Below are 22514 nucleotides of genomic sequence, written 5' to 3'. Positions count from 1 at the left end.
GAGGGGGCGGGGGGGGGGGGGGGTCCAGGCCCCAGCTCCCCCCACTCGGGGAGCCTGGAGAGGTGGTGGGGGGGGGGGGTGGTCCTGGCCCCTCGCACACAGAGCTGCCCCCTCCCCCCCGTGGGTGCAGGGTCACACCAGTGGCCCCACGCGTGTCCAGGGCAGCGGTGGGCGCTGGAATGGGGGCAGCTCCCCGGGGACCCTCGCAGCGGTCGGGTTTGGGGGTGGGGGGTGGGATGCCCAGGACTCCCCATCCCACAAACCCCCCCGTGGTGCCCCACTCACCCCACGTTGCTGGGGTGCAGCGCCCGGAGCAGCTGCCGCCTGGAGGAGCTTTGGGCGTCCCGCTGGCGCCTGCCCCTGCCCCGTTTCTTTCCAGGGAAACGCTTTAATATCAAGTGGTTGAACGCTTCAAAGACGAGTGTTTTTCCGCCGTCGCGTGGGTTCCTCCGGCCAGAAATCCCAGAGTCTCCCGCCGTCTTGTCTTCTTCCTTAGGGAGACCGTGGCACGGAGCAGGGCCAGCAGCCTCCGAGTTTTGGGGTGACTCACTGGCCATTTGGGCCGGTTTCGGGACGGCCAGGTGGAGCCAACGAGCCTGACAGGTGCTCAGCGTTTAATTATTCTCTTCGCAGTCCTTCCTTCATCAGTTAATGCATAAATCCTGGGGGACGATGGGCCGCAGGTGACAGTCTCTGGGAGAGGAAGGGGCTCAGGAATTGCAGCCATTGCACACAACAGAAACAAGGGCAGCATCCATCCACCAGCTGCCTTCCCGGGGGTGCTGAGCCCCCCACTCAGCAAAGAGATGCTCACCGCGTGGCCCTGAGCCACTCTCATGCTGAACGTCATGGTCACAGAAACCAAACCACATGGTTTGTTAGCAACATGTTGGAAGGTAACTAATGACACCCTCGTTATTTCTCTCCTGGGAGCAGAGAAGCACTTGGTCCGGGCTCCCTCCACACACCGCGAGGGGTGCACGAAGTTGGTACATCAGAGACAACCCCACACCGGTGCCGGGAGAGGTGCTGGGAGGGATGCTGGCCTCGCCGGTGCCGGGAGAAGTGCCGGGAGGGATGCTGGCCTCGCCGGTGCCGGGAGAGGTGCCGGGAGGGATGCTGGCCTCGCCGGTGCCGGGAGAGGTGCCGGGAGGGATGCTGGCCTCGCCGGTGCCGGGAGAGGTGCCGGGAGGGATGCTGGCCTCGCCGGTGCCGGGAGAGGTGCCGGGAGGGATGCTGGCCTCGCCGGTGCCGGGAGAGGTGCCGGGAGGGATGCTGGCCTCGCCGGTGCCGGGAGAGGTGCCGGGAGGGATGCTGGCCTCGCCGGTGCCGGGAGAGGTGCCGGGAGGGGTGCTGGCCTCGCCGGTGCCGGGAGAGGTGCCGGGAGGGGTGCTGGCCTCGCCGGTGCCGGGAGAGGTGCCGGGAGGGGTGCTGGCCTCACTGGTGCCGGGAGAAGTGCCGGGAGGGGTGCTGGCCTCACCGGTGCCGGGAGAGGTGCCGGGAGGGGTGCTGGCCTCGCCGGTGCCGGGAGGGATGCTGGGAGGGACACTGGCCTCGCCGGTGCTGGCCTTGCTGGCAGAAAAATCCTCCTCAGCAGGGTTAACTTCTGCTGCCTCTCCCCCTTCAGCTGCCTGATTGCTTAGAATTACCATATAGATTAAGAAAATCAGGCCTGTCATTTCGCAAGAGCTTCTGCCAGCCTCCTCCGAGCATCTGGAGACCCTCAGCCAGTCCCGGCCCCTGCCCGGAGCTGCTTTCCTTGCAGACCAACCCTGGCCTCCTCCTGCCAGAGGAGCAGCTGATGTTTCCAATTTGGAAGCAAAACTCAGGCAAGACGGCAACCTACACCAGCCACATCCCACTCCCCCCCTGCGTCCCGCGCCGTTCCCCCCCTTGCTCTGCTAAATCCATTCCTCCTAAACCTGAAACAAAATCCCTGCGAGGGCAACAGCCGCCCCCTGCCCCACGCCACCCCCCCAGCTGCCCTCTGGCAGCCCAGCTGGGGCAGGAGCAGCGGGCACCACTCCGCATCCACCTGCTGCAGCAGCTGCGCCAACTGCCCGCACACAGTTAATTCCCGGAGTTTTCCTGCCTGCCCCAGGCCAATTTCCAGAGTTTTCCTGCCTTCCCCAGGTCAGTGATTAAAGCGTGCATCGATTTTGTGATTGCACAGAGTAAGACAGCATCCTTTTCCCAGCCCCCATGGATACGAGCAGGGAGGCACAGATTCCAGCCTCGGCTTGAGGCACAAAAGCCCTGCTCCCCTTTTTGGCTAGAGCCAGGCTGAGATAACCAGTCTTGAAGGCAGGACCAGCAGAGCAGGAGCTACTTCTGCTGCAATCCAGGATCAGGGCACGCGGTGCCACCGACCCACACCTGCACCCCGCAGCCCTGGGAGGCACAGAGCCCCCCTTACAGCACTGCTGGCCTTTCGCTGTGAGCAGGGATGGAGCACAGACCTTGCTCTCCACGGCAGACCCCAGCAGCAGTTTGGGGGAGCCTGCTGTGTCTGGTAACGGCAATAAATATCTGGGGTGCTCGGTGTTCATCATCACGGCGGGAACTACGTGGTGGGGAGAGGAAAAGAGGAAGAATCCTGCAGAGCTCCAAGGAGCCCAGAGCCTGCGGAGGGAGCTGGGAGACCCACAGGGCTCGGGCAAACGGGATTTTTGTCTACACAGGGTTGGGGAGCAGAGGGGGAGCAGAGGGGGAGCTACGGGAGCAGGCGAAGCACAGCAGTGCTGGTGAAGCAGTGAGACGGGTCCATGGCAGCTCAGCCCCCCGTGCTGGGGACAGAGGTGGCCATTTGGGTCCTCCCTCCCCAAACACGCGCTTCCCCAGGTTGGGAGCCAAGTCCCGGCCCCCCCAGACAGCTCACCTCCAGGTCACAGCACAGCCCTGAGCTCTCAGGACCGGCTGCCAGCTGCTGCTCCTTCTCTCTCACCAGCAGCCTCCAATTTCCATTAAATTGAGACTTTAATGCTCTTTTCCCCCTAGTCCCTGTGCATCCAGGCTTAGTGAGTGGTTTGGGATGCTGGAGTTATACCTGATGGGTCCTGGATACTTCTTCCTAGTTAATGATTTCTCTCTTCATGTAGCCAGGCCCCTAATGAGATAAAGTTGGACCCCCAGCACCTCCACAGCAGCAAAGGGACACCCAGAGCGTTAAAGATGCCAGTTTGTAACCTCACTCCACAATCCAGCTCACATCGAATTGGATTTGAGCTCCTTTTTACTCCTTTTATTCTTACCTAGGCTGCTCAGTGCTGACAGCCCAAAAAAAACCCCAACCCACTTATTTTTACAACCTGGCTGCAGCGTGAACAGATGCTGCTGCTCCCTGTTCACCCACAGCAAAACCAGAGCTCCAGAAAGTGAACTGGCTCACCTGGGATTACAGGGCAGGAACGGCAAACACACACTGGTCCTGACTCACGTTAATTTTACATTAATTTCACTCATCCCTGAAATACCAGCAGGGATGTAGCAGTATGCTGTATGAACTTAGGATGGGGAGGCGGGGGGGAAGAAAAAAAAACAAAACAAAAAACAACAACTGTTCTAAAAGCAGATAAACAAGGTGCATTTTTGCCAAAGCAAGCTCGAGCTCCACCAGTTTGGAACTGGTGTCCCTTTCCCAGACTGACCACAGGAACGTCTGTAATGTGCCAAGGCCGGTGCTGGAACCTGGAAGTTTTTGGTTTAGCTCATTGTCACCACCTCGTCTCTTCCGCTGTCAATGCCAGGAAGGTGTCGGCCACCCACGAGACTGGCCAGGCAGGTGGGATGCCCAACCGGAGGGAGCTGGGATACTGCACCGTGAGAGCCCCCACCGTGCCATGGTCCCCAACACAAGTTAAACGCAGACAATAAGTGGACCAAAAAAAAAAAAAAAAAAAAAAAAAAAAAAAAAATGGATCACATCACCCTCTCTGCCGTCTTTCTTTTGCGGGTTCACCCTGCAACTCACCATAATCACAGCGATACACGGAGCTACTCGTTTCTCTCCAGTCTCGGGGACTGAGCCCCGAAATTTTGCCACAAGTATCAGTAAACTCTTCAAAAACAGGGGGGCCAGGACAGTGCTGCTTTGAGAAAAGCTGGGTACTCTTGACTCCCGCTCACCACCAAGCCAGGAGTCCTCAAGTAAAGCACAACCATGCCACACGCTCTACAACATCCTGCTTCGGCTGTGGGAAATTATTTTATGTATACATATATACTGCAGCAACGTTCGAATGAAGTCAGTCACGTTGGGCCTCCTAGAAACGCGCCAGGGCATTGTCCCTGTGTCAGAACAACAACTCCTTCCCTAAGTTAGGCTGTGCCGACCTCCCAGAGCTGAAAAACCCCAGGACTGTCTCGGTCCTGCCAGCCAGCCACCGCTGCCGCACGCGGAGATGGTTCTACATGAGGTTGAGTCTTATCAGCGCTTCGATTTTTCTAAGCAAGCATCGACCTTTGAGATCTGGTGAGCTCTGCTCCCCTCCCACGCTGCTGATGCTGGAACTCGACTATAATTTGGCTCTATTTAATAATTACCGTTACTCTGCAATTATCACCACCTGATTTTTCTCTTTGTTAACGTTTGCTGGGGAGGGGAGGAGGCTTTTCTGCCGTGCCAGAGAGCTAAAGATGTCTCGGATTCAAGACGACGTGGATGTGCCGCTCGCTGCTGCGGCGTTTAACCAGGCACCGATCAAAACGCCTTTCTTAAGTCAACCGTGTCGGAGCTGGCAGGGAGACCCTGGGGGCCGTGTCGGAGCTGGCAGGGAGACGCTGGGGGCCGTGCACTTGCCGTTTCCCCCCCCAGCTAACCAGACACAAGCTCCCATACACACAGGAGAGGCTAATTAAAGAGTACAGGTGAGCAAAGAGCACTGCCACAGAAGCCGTTATTATTGAAATGAGACAGCAAGGGGAGGATCCTTAATGAAATGGGGGAGGAAGGGAATCAGAGGGAGAACAAAGTGAAAGGGGGAAGAAAGAGTTGAGGGAAAGGAGGACCTGACTGACGGAAGATGTGGCAGAGGCGCAGAAACCAAACCAACAAACGTTCTTTCTTTAACATCTGATTTTTCTCCTCTGCTCTCGTTGCTCAGGCGCCCTCGTTCCGGAAGGCTCCAAGCAAACGGCCCGGCATCCTGGGGCTAAAGCACAGCTCACCTTGCTCAGCTCAGCCCTCAGCTGCGCCCGGCCCAGCTGAGAGAGGCTGGCTCTGGCTCCAGGGGCCGGAGCAGACCTTCAGCGTGCGAATCCTTCCCGGAATCCAACACGCTCCAGACAAGCTGCTACCAAGCACAGCCTCGGGCTCCAGGGAAGGTGGCTGCTTACCTGTTCAGACCTGCAGGATCATTTGCCTGAGCAACAAAGAGACAGAGGTGAGCCTACGAGTTCTCCCAGCAAGGCCATTACCTCCTTCCTAGTGGGTTTCCCTAGCTAAAGGCTGCTACCCAGCACAGCACCATCCCGCTGAGCACAGGGCAGGATTATCTCGTTACGCCAGCAGCAGTTATCACCAAGTAAGCAGTTGCATTTGGCTTGTGTCCATTTAGCAGGCGCGGGTTGATGGCCTGTTAGACACAGGCAGTGGCAAAAGCAGCCTCTCTCTCCACCAGCACAGCCGCGCTTCCGCTTCGCTGACTACGGAGAGGCTCCGCAGACCACATAAGTCTCTGCTTTCCCAGCTGAAGTCACAAGGAACGTGGAATTCCAGCCCTTCCACTGTCATCTTTTGTGAAAAGCGTTTTCCCATGGGTCAACTAGAGAGAGCAGCGACACAGATCTCAACTGCCCACCAGGGCTGAGTCTGAAACAGAATGTTACAAACCCACGGATCTGAACCCCTTCAGCCACGTGGAAAATCACTCTGGCTATTGCATACAAACTCCTGCCCAGACAGAGCGTGCAATAGCCACATCACCCTCAATCTCCTCCAGAAATGGGCAATATTGTGCCAGCCTCCGTCTCTCCTCGGGACCATCCCGCCACCCTTTTCCCAACCCTGCCTCAATCGAACGCATTGCTGGTGAAAGGTGTGATCTTCTCCAGCGAGACGGTCGTTTCACACTCCTGGTGCATGGCGGCAGGCAAGGCATCCACAGGGCAGGTGTTGCGAGTGGGCTTGGAGACCTGAGAAACACGGTCAAAGGACACCTCGTTGTTTTCCATGGGCAGAACAGCATGGGGAAGGAGCTGGGGGCAGCTGAGGGTCACCACTTCCTTCTGATAGGTGGTGTCATGGTGGTAGGAGACCAGCTGGTTGCTGAAGTTCACTGTCTCCACTGCATTGCTGGGGCAAAGGCAGCCACAGCCCAAGATGGTTGCAAAAGCTCTCCGGAAATCTGCATTGAAGGCGTAGATGATCGGATTGAGAGAAGAGTTGGCCCACCCGAACCAGACGAAGGTGTTGAAGACCACCTCGCTGACACAAGGTAGCTCTCCTGGCTCATGGAGGTCAGCACTACAGAAGGGCACCATGCAGTTGAGCACAAAGAAGGGCAGCCAGCAGAAGACAAAGATGCCCATGATGATGGAAAGGGTCTTGAGGACCTTGGTCTCCCTCTTGAAGGAGTTCTCCAGGGAGGCCTCGTGAGGGCAGTCATTGCTGTGGCAATTCTGGGCATGTTCCACCGCCCTCTCCAGGGAGGAGATCCTGCGGATCTGCCGCCGAGCAATGCGGAAGATGCGAGTGTACGTCACAATCATGATGGCAACAGGGATGTAGAAGCTAATGAGAGACGATGAGATGGCGTAAGTCCTGTTGAGGCTGGAATCACAGTTCTCCTCCTCCCTGGTGACGTTCAAACCTGGCTCCCGCAGGCTAAGTCGCTCACGATCCTTGTGCCACTTCAGCTGCACAGGGATGAAAGAAATCAAGAGGGACAGTAGCCAAGCCACTCCGATCATGACAAAAGCCACGTGCTGTGTCATCTGCCTCTGATAGCGGAAGGGATTGGAAATGGCCCAGTAACGGTCCACGCTGATGATGCACAAGTTGAGAATGGAGGCTGTGGAGCACATGATATCAAAAGCCACCCAAACATCACAGAAAGCCCCAAAGGGCCAGAAGCCCACCACCTCGGTGGCAGCCTTCCAGGGCATCACCAGTAGAGCCACAAAGAGGTCGGACGCTGCCAAGGAGATAACGAAGAAATTGGTGACCTTAGAGCGCAAGTGTCTGAACTTGACCACAGCCACACACACCAGGGTGTTGCCCAGGAGCGTGGAGAGGATGAGAAGGAAAAGTAAGGCAGCTGTCACCACACGGAAGAACAACTCTGAGTTGCCTTCCTCTGCCCAGCTCTTCCTACTGCTGGTGTCGTTGATCCCACCCTGCCCACCTCCTTCTGCGGAGGAGTAAAAACCATCCATGGGTTGCCCTTTGTTCCAGTCCCTTGAGAGGTTTCACAGCTGTTCCAAGACTCCACCAGCATCCAAACCCCCTTTTCACGGCTCCGCTGACATCTCGGAAGCACCAGCTGCAGTCCTCCCAGCTCTCGTACCCAGCCAGGCAACCCAGCACAAGGAAAACTGCTCGAAGCTCTCGTCCCTTTCCAAGTCTCCTCCTGACAGCGTGGCGTTTCATTTCTTCCCCTCTCGCCTCCCACCCCACTTTTCTTTCTCCGCAGCCTGCTGCTCATGAAAGAGCTGGCACTCACCTCCGGCACTCGAGCGAGCTGGGAAGGCTTTGCTGCAAGCCTTCCTCTCTCGGCAGCTCTTCATCCCTTGTTGATCTGCGCCCGCTACAGAATCCCAGTCAATCCCTTCTGCAGCGGCCAGGCTGCGACTTGCTGCCAGATGCAAGAGGGAATCCGAGCTCTCTCTGCTCTTGCGGACGGACCCTCTCTGCTCATAAAACAGGCTGCTCTGCTCTCTGCTCTTCCCTCTTGCTAATTGCCTCTGGATTTCACACAGGTGAGGTCTGTCTCTGCCCACACACCAGGTCCCCCACTCACCAGGTCCATCCTCTGTCAGCCAAGAAGAACGTGGCACTGGAAGACTGCAGCTGACAGGGTAAGTCGCTTGGGAATTAGGCGATAGGATGGAAAGGGTGAAACAACAAACATTCGAGTGGGATTTCAGGGTCTTCAATGCAGATCAGCAAGGAAATTTAGCGTGCTTGATCTCTGAATAAAAGACACTTCAATTCACCGCACAGGCACTGAGTCACGGCTCAAACATATGACCCTAAACCAGTTCCTCCCCCCTGTCCCGAGCCGCCCAGCTGCAAGTGCTGCAAAAATGGCATTCACTTTCCACTGCAAAATTCCTTTGTGTCCACACAGAGAAAAAAACAAGAAAAAAAAAAAAAAGAAAAAAAGGTAACATACACACAAAAATGAAAAGCTTGCACAAATCTTGAAGTTTTGCTTTCTGACATTGCCAGACAAAGCACAGTTTTCAGGCTTTCAGTAGAGGTTACATGTAGAACCAAAGAGGATACCGAACACCACTTTGACAAGTTTTTATCCTGAATAAAGGTACTTTTAGCGAAGCAGTCTAAGGTAGCTTCTCTTTCAAATTCACTGTTCTTTAACTCCTAGCTAATTCCACATTAGCTGTCACCTCAGCGATCGACTAGCAGCTAAAAACATTAACAGGAAAAATCAAGATACCGTTCCAGCACAGCACCCAGCCCTGTCAGCAAACAGCCGTCACCTCCAAAGAGGTCTCCTCGCAACTCTTACCAACCGTGCCTCCAAAAACTCAGAACAGCTCCCCCCCTCGCACGGGGGCCGAGCAGAGCCGGACAGCCCCAGCCTGCCGTGCCGAAGGTGGGGGCACAGCCGGGGGCTCTCACTCCAGACTGACTCTCACCCCAAGACTCCCCCCTCTTACATCGTGGGGAAAACACCACAGTATTAGGAACCAGGTCTGATCTACTAAGGCACAGTTTAGCCTTGGAAGCACTTGGAGTCCATCACTTCGTAACTAAAGCCACTCTGTAAGCAAAAAGGCTCCTTTGATGAAGACATGTCAGAAAAATCCTTTAGGAAGCAAAGTTTCCTCAAGAGCTGGCTCTGTAACAGCTGCTTAAACGGGGACCTGTTTTGAGAAACGCCTTGCTGGTATACTGGCCGAGGTGGGAAAGAGCAGCAAACACTTTCCAAGTCAAACTGAGAAAACGACCAGGCAGCTCAGCATTAATTCACTCATTACACCTGTAGTTGCTGTAGTGTATCATGGTCACTTGTGCCTTTGCCTGTCACACATACCACTTCTGAAGAAAGCAGCAGCCAATCTATACAGAACCAGCTCAGCTACACTGAGATTTAATTAACCTGACCCTGCGACCCAGGCTTTGCACCAACCCAGCTAGAGCAGGAACTGCCCAAGAGCAACTTTCAAACCTGAGCACAATTATTCTCTCAGAGATACAGCACCAAGAAGCTGACTCCTAAAGTAAACAGCACACTTGCTTTGTGATAGGTTAAAGAAACTTGTTGCCAGCATGTCACAGCATTTACTTCTAAAGGCTTTGTTTAATTAAGCCTCATTAGTTCCACCGTCGGCAGCCTGCTCCTGCCAAGTGCCTACGCCAGGCAGAGCAGCTGGATGGCACCAAGAGCCGGCTCACGGCTCTGCACCCTCCCTGGGGTCTTCTGCGTTAGGCCAGCTCCCTTCCTCCTGACCAGAACATCACCAGAAGAAAAGAAGGGCCACCCGACTGCCCAGACACCCCAGGACCCTGGCAGTGCACTAAACCACGCAAGGACACCTGCAGATGCATTGTCCTCTGTGCCCTAACAGGCGTTTTTCTCACGTTCCCTAGACCCAGCACGAAGATTTTTAAGTTGCAAAACGCAAAGAGGATGATGCTCTCACTGCTCTCAAAGAGAGCGGCGACGGCAGGTGATCTGTCACACAGCATTAAAATCATGGCAGGGGCTTGGAACAGGAGCTCACGGCACGCTTAGGTCGCACACGCGAAGCCAGGACGCGTTCCAGGAAATCATTCCTCGAGATAAAAGGAAGCCTGCCTCCTCCTTAGGAGCTGAAAAACGTCTTAAGAAAGGATCTCGCCCTTGCACACAACTTACACTGAAGCAAACATTCAAAGCTGGGTTGGCGGGGGGAAGACAGGATGGGAAGGGATCCAACGTACGATCCGATTTCTGTGCATCTCGGCATTCACCTAATGAAGAAAGGACTGTTAACCCCGCTGTCATCGGCAAACAAAACGCAATTACTCAAACGAAATACTGGCAGTTACTCATGTTCACAGATTAACGCCTCCTGCCTGCTAGATGCAATCTTCTCGACTGAGAAAACCGTTCTATTGCATTATATTACTAAACAGTTGCTGTTTCCTCACATAAGCAGCTGCTATTTTTTCTGAGAATCAAGTTAAGTACTATTTTAAACAGCACTCAAATATGATAAGATACCAGTTTAGTGGCAATTCAGCTCTAGGTTTTTATATTTAATTTCCTCACCCAGCAAGAAACTGCCCTCTATTTCCCTTCCCTGCTGTCTCACCAAAATATACTTAAAATTCTCTATTCAGCCATCTTGATTACATTCCTCACTCTGCATCAAAGGAAGAAAATTACAAGCCACTTCAAATAAAGCAGCAGCTGCTTGGGTTTAACTCTTCCATGTCTCTTCCAGAACGGCTGTCTCAGTCCGATGCGTTACAGAACCACAGGAGAGCGTTTATTCCTACAGGAATCACTTTGCACCTTACTTCCAGAGAAGGTACAAGTTCTGATAGCAGGGGAGAAGGCAAGGGGTTGTCAGATGAATTTTAAAAAAATCCAGTGATACTGGCTGTAAGCAAAACCTGAGCCCTGAAAAAAAAAAAAAAAAAAAAACAAACACAAAACACCACACCCCACAAAAAAACAAAAAACCACAAAAACCCCACAGTAGCTCTCCAGGGCTCAGCACGCCAGTTCAGATCAAACCTCTTGCCAAAGGAAACAGGCTTGACTGCCTGCAAATTCAAAGCTTACTTCAGGCATCTTAGTATCAGAGGGAAGTAGGAGTAATTTGTTTTGAGCAGTTTATACGCCAGGTTACTCATTTAGAGGCATTGTCTTCAGAGGAAAAAAACAGCACCAGTCTCCTCGGCTGTGCTGCTTAATTACAATCAGAAAAAGGAGCTGGATAAAAACTGTCCCCGAAAAAGGCTTACGAAAAAGGTTCAGTACAAAACCAAGGGGTCCGTTAGAACTGACTTCCTAGCGCAGCAGTTTCCTCCACAGCAAGGTGGGTGAGGCAAAGGACGGTGTTCTGTGCCAGCCTTGAAACTGCATGTTTGTGAGAGGCACAACGACAAAAAAAGAAGTGGAAAGATAAGACAAGCTGAAGGAAAGAAAAAGAAACAAGCCTTTCCAAAACGCTACTCAGAAAATTAAGGCTGTACAACCCAAAATCCGGCACAGGCTACTTGGTAAAAGACAACTTTAAAAGGTTAAACGTCACTGTTGGGCTTTTTTTAAACACAGAGTGAAGACTCGGAGAAATCAAAGTCTGGTACAGCAGATACTCAGTTTGGTTTTCGACAAAGCAGCCCAGGAATCCGCCCATTTACTTTCAGCAGACAAGCTTTATAGATGCAGAAGCACGGCTGGAACAGCACGGATATGGCAGTGATCTGTGGCACAGGGAAAGAAAAAGAGGCACCACAAGGGACTCCGGTTCCTCCCCTCCCCTTTATTACACGTAGGCAGAGAAGACAGTGGTTTTTCTCCCGTTTACTTACAAAGGAAAGGAATACAGAGCTTCAAGTCATTTCACACAATTCCGTGTGCAGCCTGGGTAAACTGCTAGCTGGCGACAGCACACCTTCTCTGGCAGGAGCCTGCGCTCTGGAACAAAGCGACAATGAAGCCAGAGCCAACACAACACCCTGGTGACACCTGTAACTTCTTCCTCTGTCCTCTGGGGCTAAAAGCTGGGTCTTCAATAATGAACAGGACACGGGAGCTCCAGCCCTAGTTTACCATTCACCCAAGCTGCCATCCACATAGCTCGAGCAATGGAGCTTGGTACAAGAGGCAGCGCAGAAATGGTGACAGGAATACATTCCAAGTCAGGGAGGGGAGGACTGGTTACACCCCACCACGTAGCTAGTCACTCCCCTGCCACGCACAGGCTCTGTGTGCAGAAAGCCCAGTTAATAGCACATTCCCCTCCTGAAAGAATTAAATTTATTCATGTTCAGTATCGGGCTTTCTGCTCTTCCATGTGCATACCCATAATAAAAAAGTGACCTGCAAAAGATGACGATTTCACTTCTGATGGGTGAAGACAGCCTCTAAAACACACCTTCAGTTGCTGTGCTTTTTTCTTTTTTTCATTAGAAACATTTACAGGGTTTTGTTTTGGGGCTTTCTAATAACCCATAATCTTGTGGAATTGCAACATCAGGACTGAAGGGAACGTCCGGGCTGTTATATGAAACTGTCCTCTCGGAAAGGGAAAACGATGCATCCCTTCTCCTCCCACCTCCAATCGCACAATAGGGGAGCTCAAAGCAAATCACCCTGCAGCTCCCGAAGAAGTTCTGCAAACAGGGAAGATAGAAAAATAGCGAACAGCTCAGGCTTCAAGTAAGGGCAAGCAGAAAACTGTATTTATAGTGACCACAAGCCTCTGTCACAACAGGCAGTGTAAGAAACTCCTTCATTTAAAATCTTTTGCAGGTCTCCCTTTTAAGGCCTTAGAGTCTTTACAGAAAGAGGAATTATTTTTGTCTTGTGCTTGCAATTGCTGCCCCCTAGAGCAACAACAAAATCTCCTACAATTTAACAGTTACAGTGTCTAGTTGTCCACGACCGTGCAAAATACAGACAGGGAGGGATAGAACTACCAACAGGTGTTTAAGCTTCTTGCAGATAAGTACCGTCCTTGACATAAGTTAGGTGCCAAGTGTTTTAAACAACCACACAAACAGCCAAATGTTGAGCAACTGCAATACTGCTGCAATTCAGGTACTCAACATCAGCCACAGCAAAGGAAAAAAGCCCAAACCAAAACGAGCGCTGTTATGGACACAGAAGAGTTCATCTTCACTGGGCAGAATAGTGAATTGCATTCCCAGAAGGGAAGACTGGATGTCGCAGAGTGACTTGGGATCACAAGTCAAACTGAGACCAGTGCAGATGTTGGCACAGATGACAAACACCAGCTGGGGGCCAGTTCCAGAGTGGATTGTCACGGCAGGAGATCCTGTTGCTGAGCAAAGTGATATCCATGAAGAACAGAGGAGTGTTACCCCTCTCGCCAGAAGTTCTAGTCATTAGTTAAGGGACTTTAAGACAACTTCTCAAACTGCAGCAACAGGATTCTGTTGGGTCTTTAGAGATTCAGTCCCAGAGCTGTTTTGGGTTCAGGGGAAGCAGAGGGAGTCTTTTGTGCCAAATCTAAAAGAAAATTGCAACAGAGAGAGATCAGTTTTCATCAGTAAGAGGGACTAGATCAACCACGTCCGTAACTAACAAATACAGCTTCAGAGCACCTCAGTGCTTCAATATTCAATCGAATTCTCTCAGAAACCCACGCTTCAGGTTTGAGAGGGGACACCGAGTGTTCTCCTGCTGTGAAACCTGACAGTATCAGCTGCCCAAATAGGAAGAAAAATGTATGGACAGTCCTCTGACATTGTTTAATTTTCCTTTCAGGAATCTGTTGATGAAATCTACCCCCGTCCCCGACAGGTCTAGGGGAAGCTCAGCATGCAGTTCAAGCCCGTAAGCTCTGGTCACTCACTGTTACTAAATCAAGACTAGTTTAGTACTAGTTTAAGCAGACGTCATACCCATAACACACAAGACATAGTAAGCACAGAACAGAGAAGATGCTGTGTGCTTGGCAGCAACAGGCATGAAACTGATGGTCTACTTTATCACCGTTAACAGAAGAGATAAAAAACACTGGCTGGCTTTGTACAGGCTTGGTTTAACGACAACAAAAAATAATTAGTCCACACACTAGCTCCCTCATAGGGCCTTCAACTTTCCTATACCCCATGGCAGAAAGCCCAGGCAGGATTTCTAGCACAGAGGGAAGTTCTCTCAAGACAGAGTCTGGTAGTGACAGACAATGCTACTGAGCACCTGGCAGGGATACCAGGAGAGCTTGCTTTCAACTGTGTAACTGGAATTGGGAAAAATTCCGGTTCAGACTTGAGTTCTGCTAGACATCCCTCATTTTACAAGGCTGTCATAGACCGTAATAGCAGCCAGCTAACGCTACTTGCTGACATCCATACCTCCATCAGAAACAGAGAGCTTTTCCAATTCAGCTTCAAGCTCAGCATCAGAAATAGGTAGATCCAGCACCTTCTGGGGAACAGGAGGCAGATCTACAGGCTCCTTAGTCGAGTCCTGGAGGAGACTGTCCAGCTCCTTCTCAAGTTCCTCAGCGTCCGTCTCTGCTGATTAAAGAAAACATTCAGTTCCCAGCAGAGTTAAGTAGTGTCTTTGCAGCACAGAGTGAGATCCCAGTTTAAGCGAGGTATTATTACTCCCATCCATCATTACTCATAACAATAAGGAACTCCCTGTGCTGCTTCTAACAGTGAAAATTCAGTCCTGATCTCAGGAAGAAGCTACTCCTTTAGAAGTGCTTGTGCTGAGGCATCTAAGGGCAAGAAAACATTTCAGCAGAGACGAACAAGCTGCAGCAACACACAGGTCAGAGGAAAGAGATCATCACTTAAAAAACAAAGTGGCAGCCATTCTAAAAACAGATTTAAATCAACACTGCACAACTCTGAACTGAAACCCACCAACACTTAAGAGACTACAAGGATCTGGAGATGCACAAATGCCGATTCCCCTGCAACCCGCTGTCAAAGAAACCCACCCTTGTTAGTCCTCATTCCCTCTCAAGGCACCAGCAGCAACAGCCTCGGTATTTCAGTAAGTGCTTATCCTCCCAGGAAGGAGGGCTAGACACGTGTGGGGAGGAAGCAGGGAAGGGATAGCAGCACAAAGGGCCAGAAGTGGCAAAAAAAAAAAAAAAAAAAAAAAAAGAGAAGGATGAAAACCCCCAAACATACCTAGACCATTGACCCCCACTCCAGCCAGAGTCTGGGCTACTTCATCTTGAGTATCACAAAGCTGAGGAAAAATACACAGCGTTTGATACAGAATATAAATTAATCTTATGTCTTACTGTAGCCACCTGTGTCAAAATTAGAAATAACAAAAAATAAAAAACACAAACCAACCAAAAAAAATCAGAAGTTGACTTAAAGACAGCAGGTACTACTGCAAAAGAGACTCCCAACATGACAGCTTTTTCACTAGTGGAAGCAGTAACATGGAAGATTTATCAGAAGTGCTACAAGACCAAGTAGCATGTTTGAGGATCTAACCTGAAACAGAATTTCATAGTGGAAAAAAATAACCCTGCTAATTTTAGCTTTTTCCTCTAAGTAACGAGCTTATACGGTGGCTTAGGCTATTAAAATAAGGAAGCTGAAGACCAATACATCTCCGCTATGAAATTTTACAGATAGCTTCTCACTAGTTGAAGTCACTGTTTAAGTACACCGGGCTGAAGCTGCTAAAAAAGTAATCCTTTTCTGTTTTTTACACCAGCTTGTGCAGACAGATTGCTCTCTTCATTTCAATTCATTCAAAATAAATTCTTCTCCTTTCCCTTACCGAATTACAGAAGATCACGGGTTTGGCAGTTTTAAGAGCCTGTTTTTATGCACATAGTTGCATTCCAGCTTCTAAAGGTATGAACAGACCTTGCTCAACATTCCCTAGGAAAGTTGCGTGCTTGCACAACATTGCTAACCAAAAGAACGTGTGAAATACACACGTTTAACATAAGTTGTGACTACTAGCCAGCAATAAATGCAAATACATAAAACCACATGCAGCCAGTCATCTGAAGACCTCTCCTTGCCGATCTAAAAAGATCATGTCTGTTTGCTCCGGTGACATATGGAACAGGAACCAAACAGCGCCAGAAGCCTCAGCATTAACAGCTGGGCAAGCTTGCTGTGTACATCTACACACCACTTGCTTGTTCATGTAGATGTGCTCTTATTTCAGTACCTCTTGTATCTGATCCACCAGGTTCTCCGCCTTCTCCACAGTAACATCCTTCATAGACAGTTTCAGAGCTCCCACACCAGCTTGATAGGCGTTAAATACCTTTAAACAAAAAATAAAATTAAAAAAAAACCTTGAGATGCACAGTGCTAAGAACAAAAAACAGGCAGCGTAACCTTCTCTGAAGACCTGTTTTCCAAGCAGGACCCTCAGAGAAACATTAACATCCAAGCAGAAAACTGAACCACAAAAGCAGGTTTATTCAGAGCGATATCCCAACAATAACAAAAACAATTCTGTTTCCTAGAGCAGAGAATAAAGTCCTACCAGCCAGCTCGCACCCCACAGGCAAGAGCTCTGACAAGCAGGTAAAGCGGCACAGATGAGAAGAGTGAGGCTAAAGCGAGATGGACAAAATTAACACGCTACCATCTGGTCAGTCTGGGAGGCATATATACGATCCAAGATCCCCTGCACGGCATCCAGCTTGGAATGAAGCTCTTCAATGCGCCTTTCCGTCCTTCTTTTGGACTTCAAGCATCTCAGGGCCTGGAGACATTACACAGACTTGGATCACAAACCAGGCAGCACTCCAAGAAAGTGTAAAAAAAAAAAAAAAAAAATAAATATAGCAATTCCTCTGCAGCAAGGTACAAAAACACACCCCAGAGCTGGTTTTAAGAGCTAGATAATTCCATTTTTCACTCTGGACAAATATATTCTTATTTTCACCTTAAGGAGACCCTTGGCCTCAGGAACACCACTTCAACACATGCAAGATTAAGAATACCATGTCTAGCCCTGGTCATCATCTGCAGTTAGGGACCAGCTCCAAGACACTTAGCTTGTAGTTCCTTCCAAATAGAACAATACTTACCAATTGCTTTTTCCCAGCTCTACAAGCACTCCGGGCATCCTCTTTACACCTGTACAGATGCAAGAAGGAAAAGCAGCTTATTCCTTTGCAAGCAGTAGTTATTTTACAAATCAGCAACTATCCTCACTACGTTGCTCTGCCGCAGAGGTGACCGAGTAACGATGCATTTTTGATACAACCACCCTTAAGCCATTGCTGCTTCTCTGAAGCAGTCCTTGAATGCATTCCAAATCTCTGCGAAAACTTCTGACATCCATTCGCTGCCCGTTGTTTTCACAGGGACAGGAAACAAAGACTGGAAAACCTGCCCTACCACATGACTGTGGCTACTATGTTTACTGAACAGGAAAGAATAACTCGTGCTTTCAGAGAACAGCTTCGTTCTAACTATGTCACAGGAATACAAAGATCTACATTACACAGACACTCTTCCCACCACCCTTCCCCAAATTACTTCTCTGCTTCCTGGGAAAGGGACTCCACCTTCTGTGACAGCAGCTGTTCGCTTTGCATCAACTGATAGACTCCAATGTCCACATCGTTCATTGGGGAGACTTTGGCATGAAGACCTCGGGCAAACTTCACGATCTAAAGAAAGAGAACCACATGCTCAAGCCCCTTGTCTCCAGAACCTACGCCTGCTGTAGAAATACTTTCACTCTGATGGAAAGAAAAGATGCTTTTACACCCCCAGTTTTAACCTCGTCATAGAGCCATGAGGACGTACCAGTCACCATATAGTCTAATATTAAACTAGACAGGATCAAGTAACATCAGCATGAAAACAGAAAGCCTTAACAGGACACCCTAAAGATTTAAAGCTGTCCTGGTGCTCTGAACAGTGCATGGCAATGTCACACTTCCGAGTACCTCAGTAGTGAACTGTATAGTGCAGAACACTACAGGGAAACCTGCCATCTTAGAGATGACAGCACCTGCATCTCCGTAGTTACTGACAGACAGGAGAACCTTTCCACAGAAAGTGGAACGCTGATTCCAGTGGTGTGGAGTGACTTTAATTTGGGTAGCTGGAAACAGTCAACCTGCAGGTAGACAACGACAGCATCTGCCAATTTTCTAGCTGTTAAATTACTCAGGCAATATTGCAAATGTTTAAAGAACCTGTTATGCACGAAGGAGGATTGAATCTCACCTATAACCAAATCACAATGTTGGAGTGCATAGATTTTACTTTTCCAAACAAAGAACACCTATGTTTAGCCAATAAAGTATTCTTTCCAGCCAGACGAAATGCAAGACAGGGATTATACCACCCAAAAGCAGTCACCTTTACCCTGTACCTTCTCTCCATTCTGTTCCAGGATCGTGACCCTCTTTTCCTTTTGCAGCTGGAGAAGCAGCAAGTAGAACGTCCTTTCATCTGGACAAACATTGGCACAGAGGGAACGCAGCTCAGAGAGGGCAACAACCGGGTGAGAAGAAAGCGCAGAGTTCTGATACAGGCGATAAACTTCCTCTGCCTTCTCCTGAAGGGAAGGAACAGAGCTGTCTATTAGTTTACACAGCACTCTTCCTTCTCTCACAACAGCTGCCAAGTCCACACCTGCTTCCTCCCACACGCTGATGGTGAAAAGTTAAAGACGCATTGTTTTTGTCTAGACAGACTTTCAGAATGAGTTGTACGTTAACATTCAAAAGCAATTACAACGCTTTAAAAAATATCACCGTTAATGGAATGAAAAATAGCACGGTTTTCCAGGAGAACCAAAACTACACTATTCACATTCCCTGTACAAACATCATGGAACAACATAGGAACTACACAGGCAGCAGGTTGGCTTCCTCTGCACTTCTTGAAATCCACCTCCCCTCTGCCGCAAGTTTAAACCCAATAAAAGCTTTTCCTTACTCCACACCGTAATTGCGTGCACCAAGTCATTTTGCACCACGTGTGTGCAGGCAAGGGAAAAAGAAAAGCCTTCCCCATTTCAGGTGAGGATTATGGTCCACTTGAGACTACAGAAACAACTCTTTCCATCCACCCCCCGATTCCCCATCAAGGCTTGTGGTTTTCCAGGCAGCGTTTTGAAGAAGTTTCTCTCCTCCCCCGTGCGCACACCCTCTTGAAAGGGCTGTGGAATGCCCACTGCAGAGGGGAGACACCGTCTGATGTCAGAGTAACTACAAATAAAGGAACACATCTAAAGGGTTCTTGCACTTCTGCCGGTTCCAGTCATTTAGGCACCACCTGCATGCAACAGCAGCAAGTCTTGGTGCTAATTTTAACAGTCACAGAATAACACAGACAGGACCCCAAGGTCCCGACAGCCAGCACTGCACCATCCAAGTCAGACTGAGCAGCAATGAATTACGTGAATTCACAATGCAACCCACAAGCCTACCACTAACAACATGCCAAAGAAAAGGGTCTTTGACAGGATCCAAGGGCAGTTCTAATCACATCTGAAAAGGCAAGCTGAAAGCAAGTGCCCTGGAGTGAAAGTAGCCTTTAATAATGCACATGCAAGTGCTGCTCGATGATACGCTGGACTGACAAGACAGTGACTTCTACGCCACCCGTTTCTCCCTACAACAGATGGCACTCAGCCTGCAAGTTTCTCTTCCATACTACACTTGCACAACCTCAAACCTGAGATTTACAGCGGTTTCACAGCATACTACTTGCCCTCCCAGGCAAGCAAGCAAGCCTGCCTCTCCCATTTCTTGGAAGTCAGTGAAAAGTCATGACGTTAGTTTCAAGGAACATCTGTAGATATACTACTTCTTATCCGTGAGTTATTCCATCCATCTCTCTACAGGCTTTTAAACACCTAAGGGGTACAATTGAAGGCGTCTTCAACCCTGACCCTTCCTTGCTAGCATATTAAATGACTCACGGTTTTTCTGGAGATGCATAATTTTGAGAAAGCTCTCAACAACACTCACCTGAAGCAGCTCCACATAAATCAGAACTTCCTCTTCCTCAGGGATTTTACTGTCACCCAGCACACTGGAGAGAGTCCACTTCAGGGGCTTCAGAATGAAGACTCCCACACCCCAGGAGATCCAGCTGCTGTCTACACTGGCCATGAAGTCTGACTCCCTCTGCAGCTTGCCACGTCTAGAGAAAAGACATGCACGCACAACTGAATACGGTCAGTCTAAACTTTTTCACTGGCAGTAAGCAAGAACGCCAGCATGAAGAATTATTAACTGAAACTATAATCTAGGCTTTGTGCATCCACAGTCCTAAAGGCGTTTTCTAAGACCAGCTTCTAGCTACAATTTGATGTATTACAACTGGGTATTGAAATGGCACAGGGATCTCCACCTCCTCCCACAGGTCTTTTGTTTACTATTTTTCCAGTTTCACAAGTCTCCCAGTTTTCTGACATGAAACTGCTGAGGCACAGCACACAGAAATCAAGAGAGTCAGTTTTTAGAGGAGACAGGTGGACACTTCAGTCTCCTTCTGTGGAGGTACTGAAAACCCACCCGGGATGTGATTCTGTGCAACCTGCTCTAGGAGAACCTGTTTCAGCAGGGGTTTGGACTAGATTATCTCCAGAGGTGCCTTCTGACCTCAACTATCCTGTGACACTTCAATCGTGCATTCAATTGCAAAGATGGCTTTTCTCAGATCTAGAGATTTTACAGACAGTCTCAGCTAGCTCCTGCTGTTCTTGAATCTTTTCAGGGCATCAGCCCCAAGCTCTAATTTCACAACACAAAACGCCTGGCTGCAAACACCAGCACACCACATCCCCACATGCCCTACAGCACGCACCACTGGGTCGTCGCAACAACCATAGCATTTCAGGGAACAAAATTTAACACAAAGCTCCCGCAGCACAGTATTCCCTTGGGATCCCCGCGCTCCCCGCTGCCCTCCCACACCTCCTGTGAACGCCTCTGGCTCCTGTCCACGCTTTACCTTGCACAGGGCTCCCAAATTCCCCCCGCAAAAGGTAACCCCCTATTCCCTCGGTGCTCTCCTCTCCTCTGCAAGGCCTGGCACCGCCACAAACCCCCCTCACGCTCTCCCACCGCCAGCGCAGGCCGCCACCTCCCCAAGCCCGGCACCAGGCCTTCCCCCCCGGCCCCCTGCACCCCCAGAGCTCCCCCCCTGCCATGCACACATGGAGCTCTCCTTATCCCGCATCCATGGCGCAAAGCTCCCTCACACCCCCCGCCTTCGGCAGCCACCCCTCCTCAGGCCTCCCCTCCCTCACAGGGCCCCCCCGAGGCCTCGCCTGCCCCCAGCCCCCGCAGCGGGAGGGCTGCCAGGCCCAGGCCCCCCCCCGCCACCGCCGGCGGTACCTGAGGAGCTCCCGGAGGACGGTGCCGAGGCCCAGCGGGAGGCTGCCGCGCCGCTCGAAGCCGTGCTGCAGCTCCCGCAGGCAGGTACGCACGACGCCCCGGCGGCGGCCGCGGGCCAGCACCAGCCCGACCCAGAAGGCCATCTTGCTGTCCCACTCGGTGCTGTTCACCTCGCGGCTCTGCTTGAAAGCCGAGAAGAGAAAAGCCATACGCTCGTCGTCCGTCTCCCACTCGGGCGGCAGGTCCCCCGCCGGGGCCGGCCCAGGCGGCGCCCGCCCCGGGCTGCACATCTACGCGAGCCCCCGGCTCCGCCGCGGCCTCCGCCCGGCCGGGACCCGCCTGGCTGCCGGGGAGGCGCACAGGGCGCATGCGCGCTGCTCCCCCCCCCGCCGCCTTTGTGTGGGCTGCCCCGCGCCGCCCCCCGCCCGCCGTGGTACGGCCCTGCGCCTGCGCACTGCGCGCCACCGCCTTCCCGCCGGGCCTTGCGGCAGCCGGGCCTGCGGGGTGGGGAGCGTGGCGTGGGCCTGGGCGAGGTCTCCTGCTGACCCGGCCTTCGCCGCCCACAAAACACACAGACACTGGCCTCCCGGGTGCGTGACATCATGTAGTGATGTCATTGAGGGTGATGTCATTGGGGCTGATGCAATTCTGCAGAACAGGGCTTGGGTTTCCCCTGCCTTGCTGGAGTCGGGCCTGGAGGCTGTGGCTGCCGTGGGCCTGCGGTGGGGGTTTCCCCCTTGGGCCCCACTCTGGGGCTTGTCAGCCCAGCCCTCTGTTCCCTCCGAACCCAAGGCACCTGCTGGAAACGCCAAGGGGAGCAGCTCTTCATGCTTTGAACCACACCAGATTAACATGGCAAAGGGCTGCTTTGCCTCTGGGGTCTGTCTGCGCTTCACATGTAGAGGAACCAAGTCAAAACTAAGCTGGTGTCGTTTTATTTGTGTTTTGTCACCTTGTGTCGCAGACGCGGCCCAGCCAGGCGTAGAGCCCTGCATGGGCTGTTGGCAGGTGTGCTGTACGCAGGTGCTGCCAGCCATGCACAGAAGTGACGGTTCAGCCACCGCAGCCACAGCTTTCCCCTGCCAAGCCCTGCAAGCATCCAAGACAGCACCGCAGCAGCAAGCAGGATCCTCCCAGCGCCCAGCTCCTCCAACCGCTGCAGGCAGCTGCTGCCTGATGCTGGAGGAGATCTGAAGTGGGAGAGACTGCATAGCTAAAGCACCTGCCTGATGTCCCCATCCCACAAGCATACACCGGTACTGGGGCTGCGCCAGTCTGGCCCTGCTGGGGTGGCTGAAGGCTGTGACAGGCTCCTTTGCAGGGACTTGGGTCTC

At 51.4% G+C, this 22514-nt stretch overlaps 2 protein-coding genes across 3 annotated transcripts; both read right to left on the bottom strand.

Annotated features, from left to right (window-relative positions):
- Nucleotides 1-3279: 3279 nt before the first annotated feature.
- Nucleotides 3280-11500, bottom strand: LOC102053345 (D(1) dopamine receptor-like). The gene has a single exon (XM_027803758.2). The coding sequence runs from the start codon at nt 7372-7374 to the stop codon at nt 6010-6012; it is 1365 nt and encodes a 454-aa protein (XP_027659559.2). The 5' UTR covers nt 7375-11500; the 3' UTR covers nt 3280-6009.
- Nucleotides 11501-11641: 141 nt separating this feature from the next.
- On the bottom strand, nt 11642-21559 carry CHMP7 (charged multivesicular body protein 7). Of its 2 annotated transcripts, none has more exons than XM_055696182.1 (10): nt 21181-21559; nt 19807-19981; nt 18201-18386; nt 17354-17487; nt 16900-16948; nt 16452-16571; nt 16026-16124; nt 15014-15074; nt 14222-14386; nt 11642-13373 (listed from the first exon to the last, which is right to left on the bottom strand). In XM_055696182.1, the coding sequence occupies exons 1-10, from the start codon at nt 21468-21470 to the stop codon at nt 13309-13311; spliced, it is 1344 nt and encodes a 447-aa protein (XP_055552157.1). In that variant the 5' UTR covers nt 21471-21559; the 3' UTR covers nt 11642-13308. The 2 variants fall into 2 exon arrangements, with proteins under 2 accessions (XP_055552157.1, XP_055552158.1); XM_055696183.1 differs by having other exon boundaries at nt 14222-14383; nt 21181-21557.
- Between the last annotated feature and the right edge of the window lie 955 nt (nt 21560-22514).

Source organism: Falco cherrug, chromosome 18 (assembly GCF_023634085.1).
Source record: "Falco cherrug isolate bFalChe1 chromosome 18, bFalChe1.pri, whole genome shotgun sequence".
Lineage (NCBI taxonomy): Eukaryota > Metazoa > Chordata > Aves > Falconiformes > Falconidae > Falco > Falco cherrug.
Note: the sequence above shows the minus strand (reverse complement) of the source record. Positions and strands in the feature narration are given on the sequence as shown.

What these genes read in the sequence shown, in the direction of transcription:
- LOC102053345 (XM_027803758.2), bottom strand. Translation starts at nt 7,374, where the DNA reads ATGGATGGTTTTTACTCCTCCGCAGAAGGAGGTGGGCAGGGTGGGATC.
- CHMP7 (XM_055696182.1), bottom strand. Translation starts at nt 21,470, where the DNA reads ATGTGCAGCCCGGGGCGGGCGCCGCCTGGGCCGGCCCCGGCGGGGGAC. An exon ending in GAGCTGGGAAAAAGCAATTG is followed by an intron (nt 16,572 to 16,899) that starts GTAAGTATTGTT and finishes TAATGTCTCCAG; the next exon opens with GCCCTGAGATGCTTGAAGTC. An exon ending in GCTCTCTGTTTCTGATGGAG is followed by an intron (nt 13,374 to 14,221) that starts GTATGGATGTCA and finishes ATTTTCTTTTAG; the next exon opens with ATTTGGCACAAAAGACTCCC.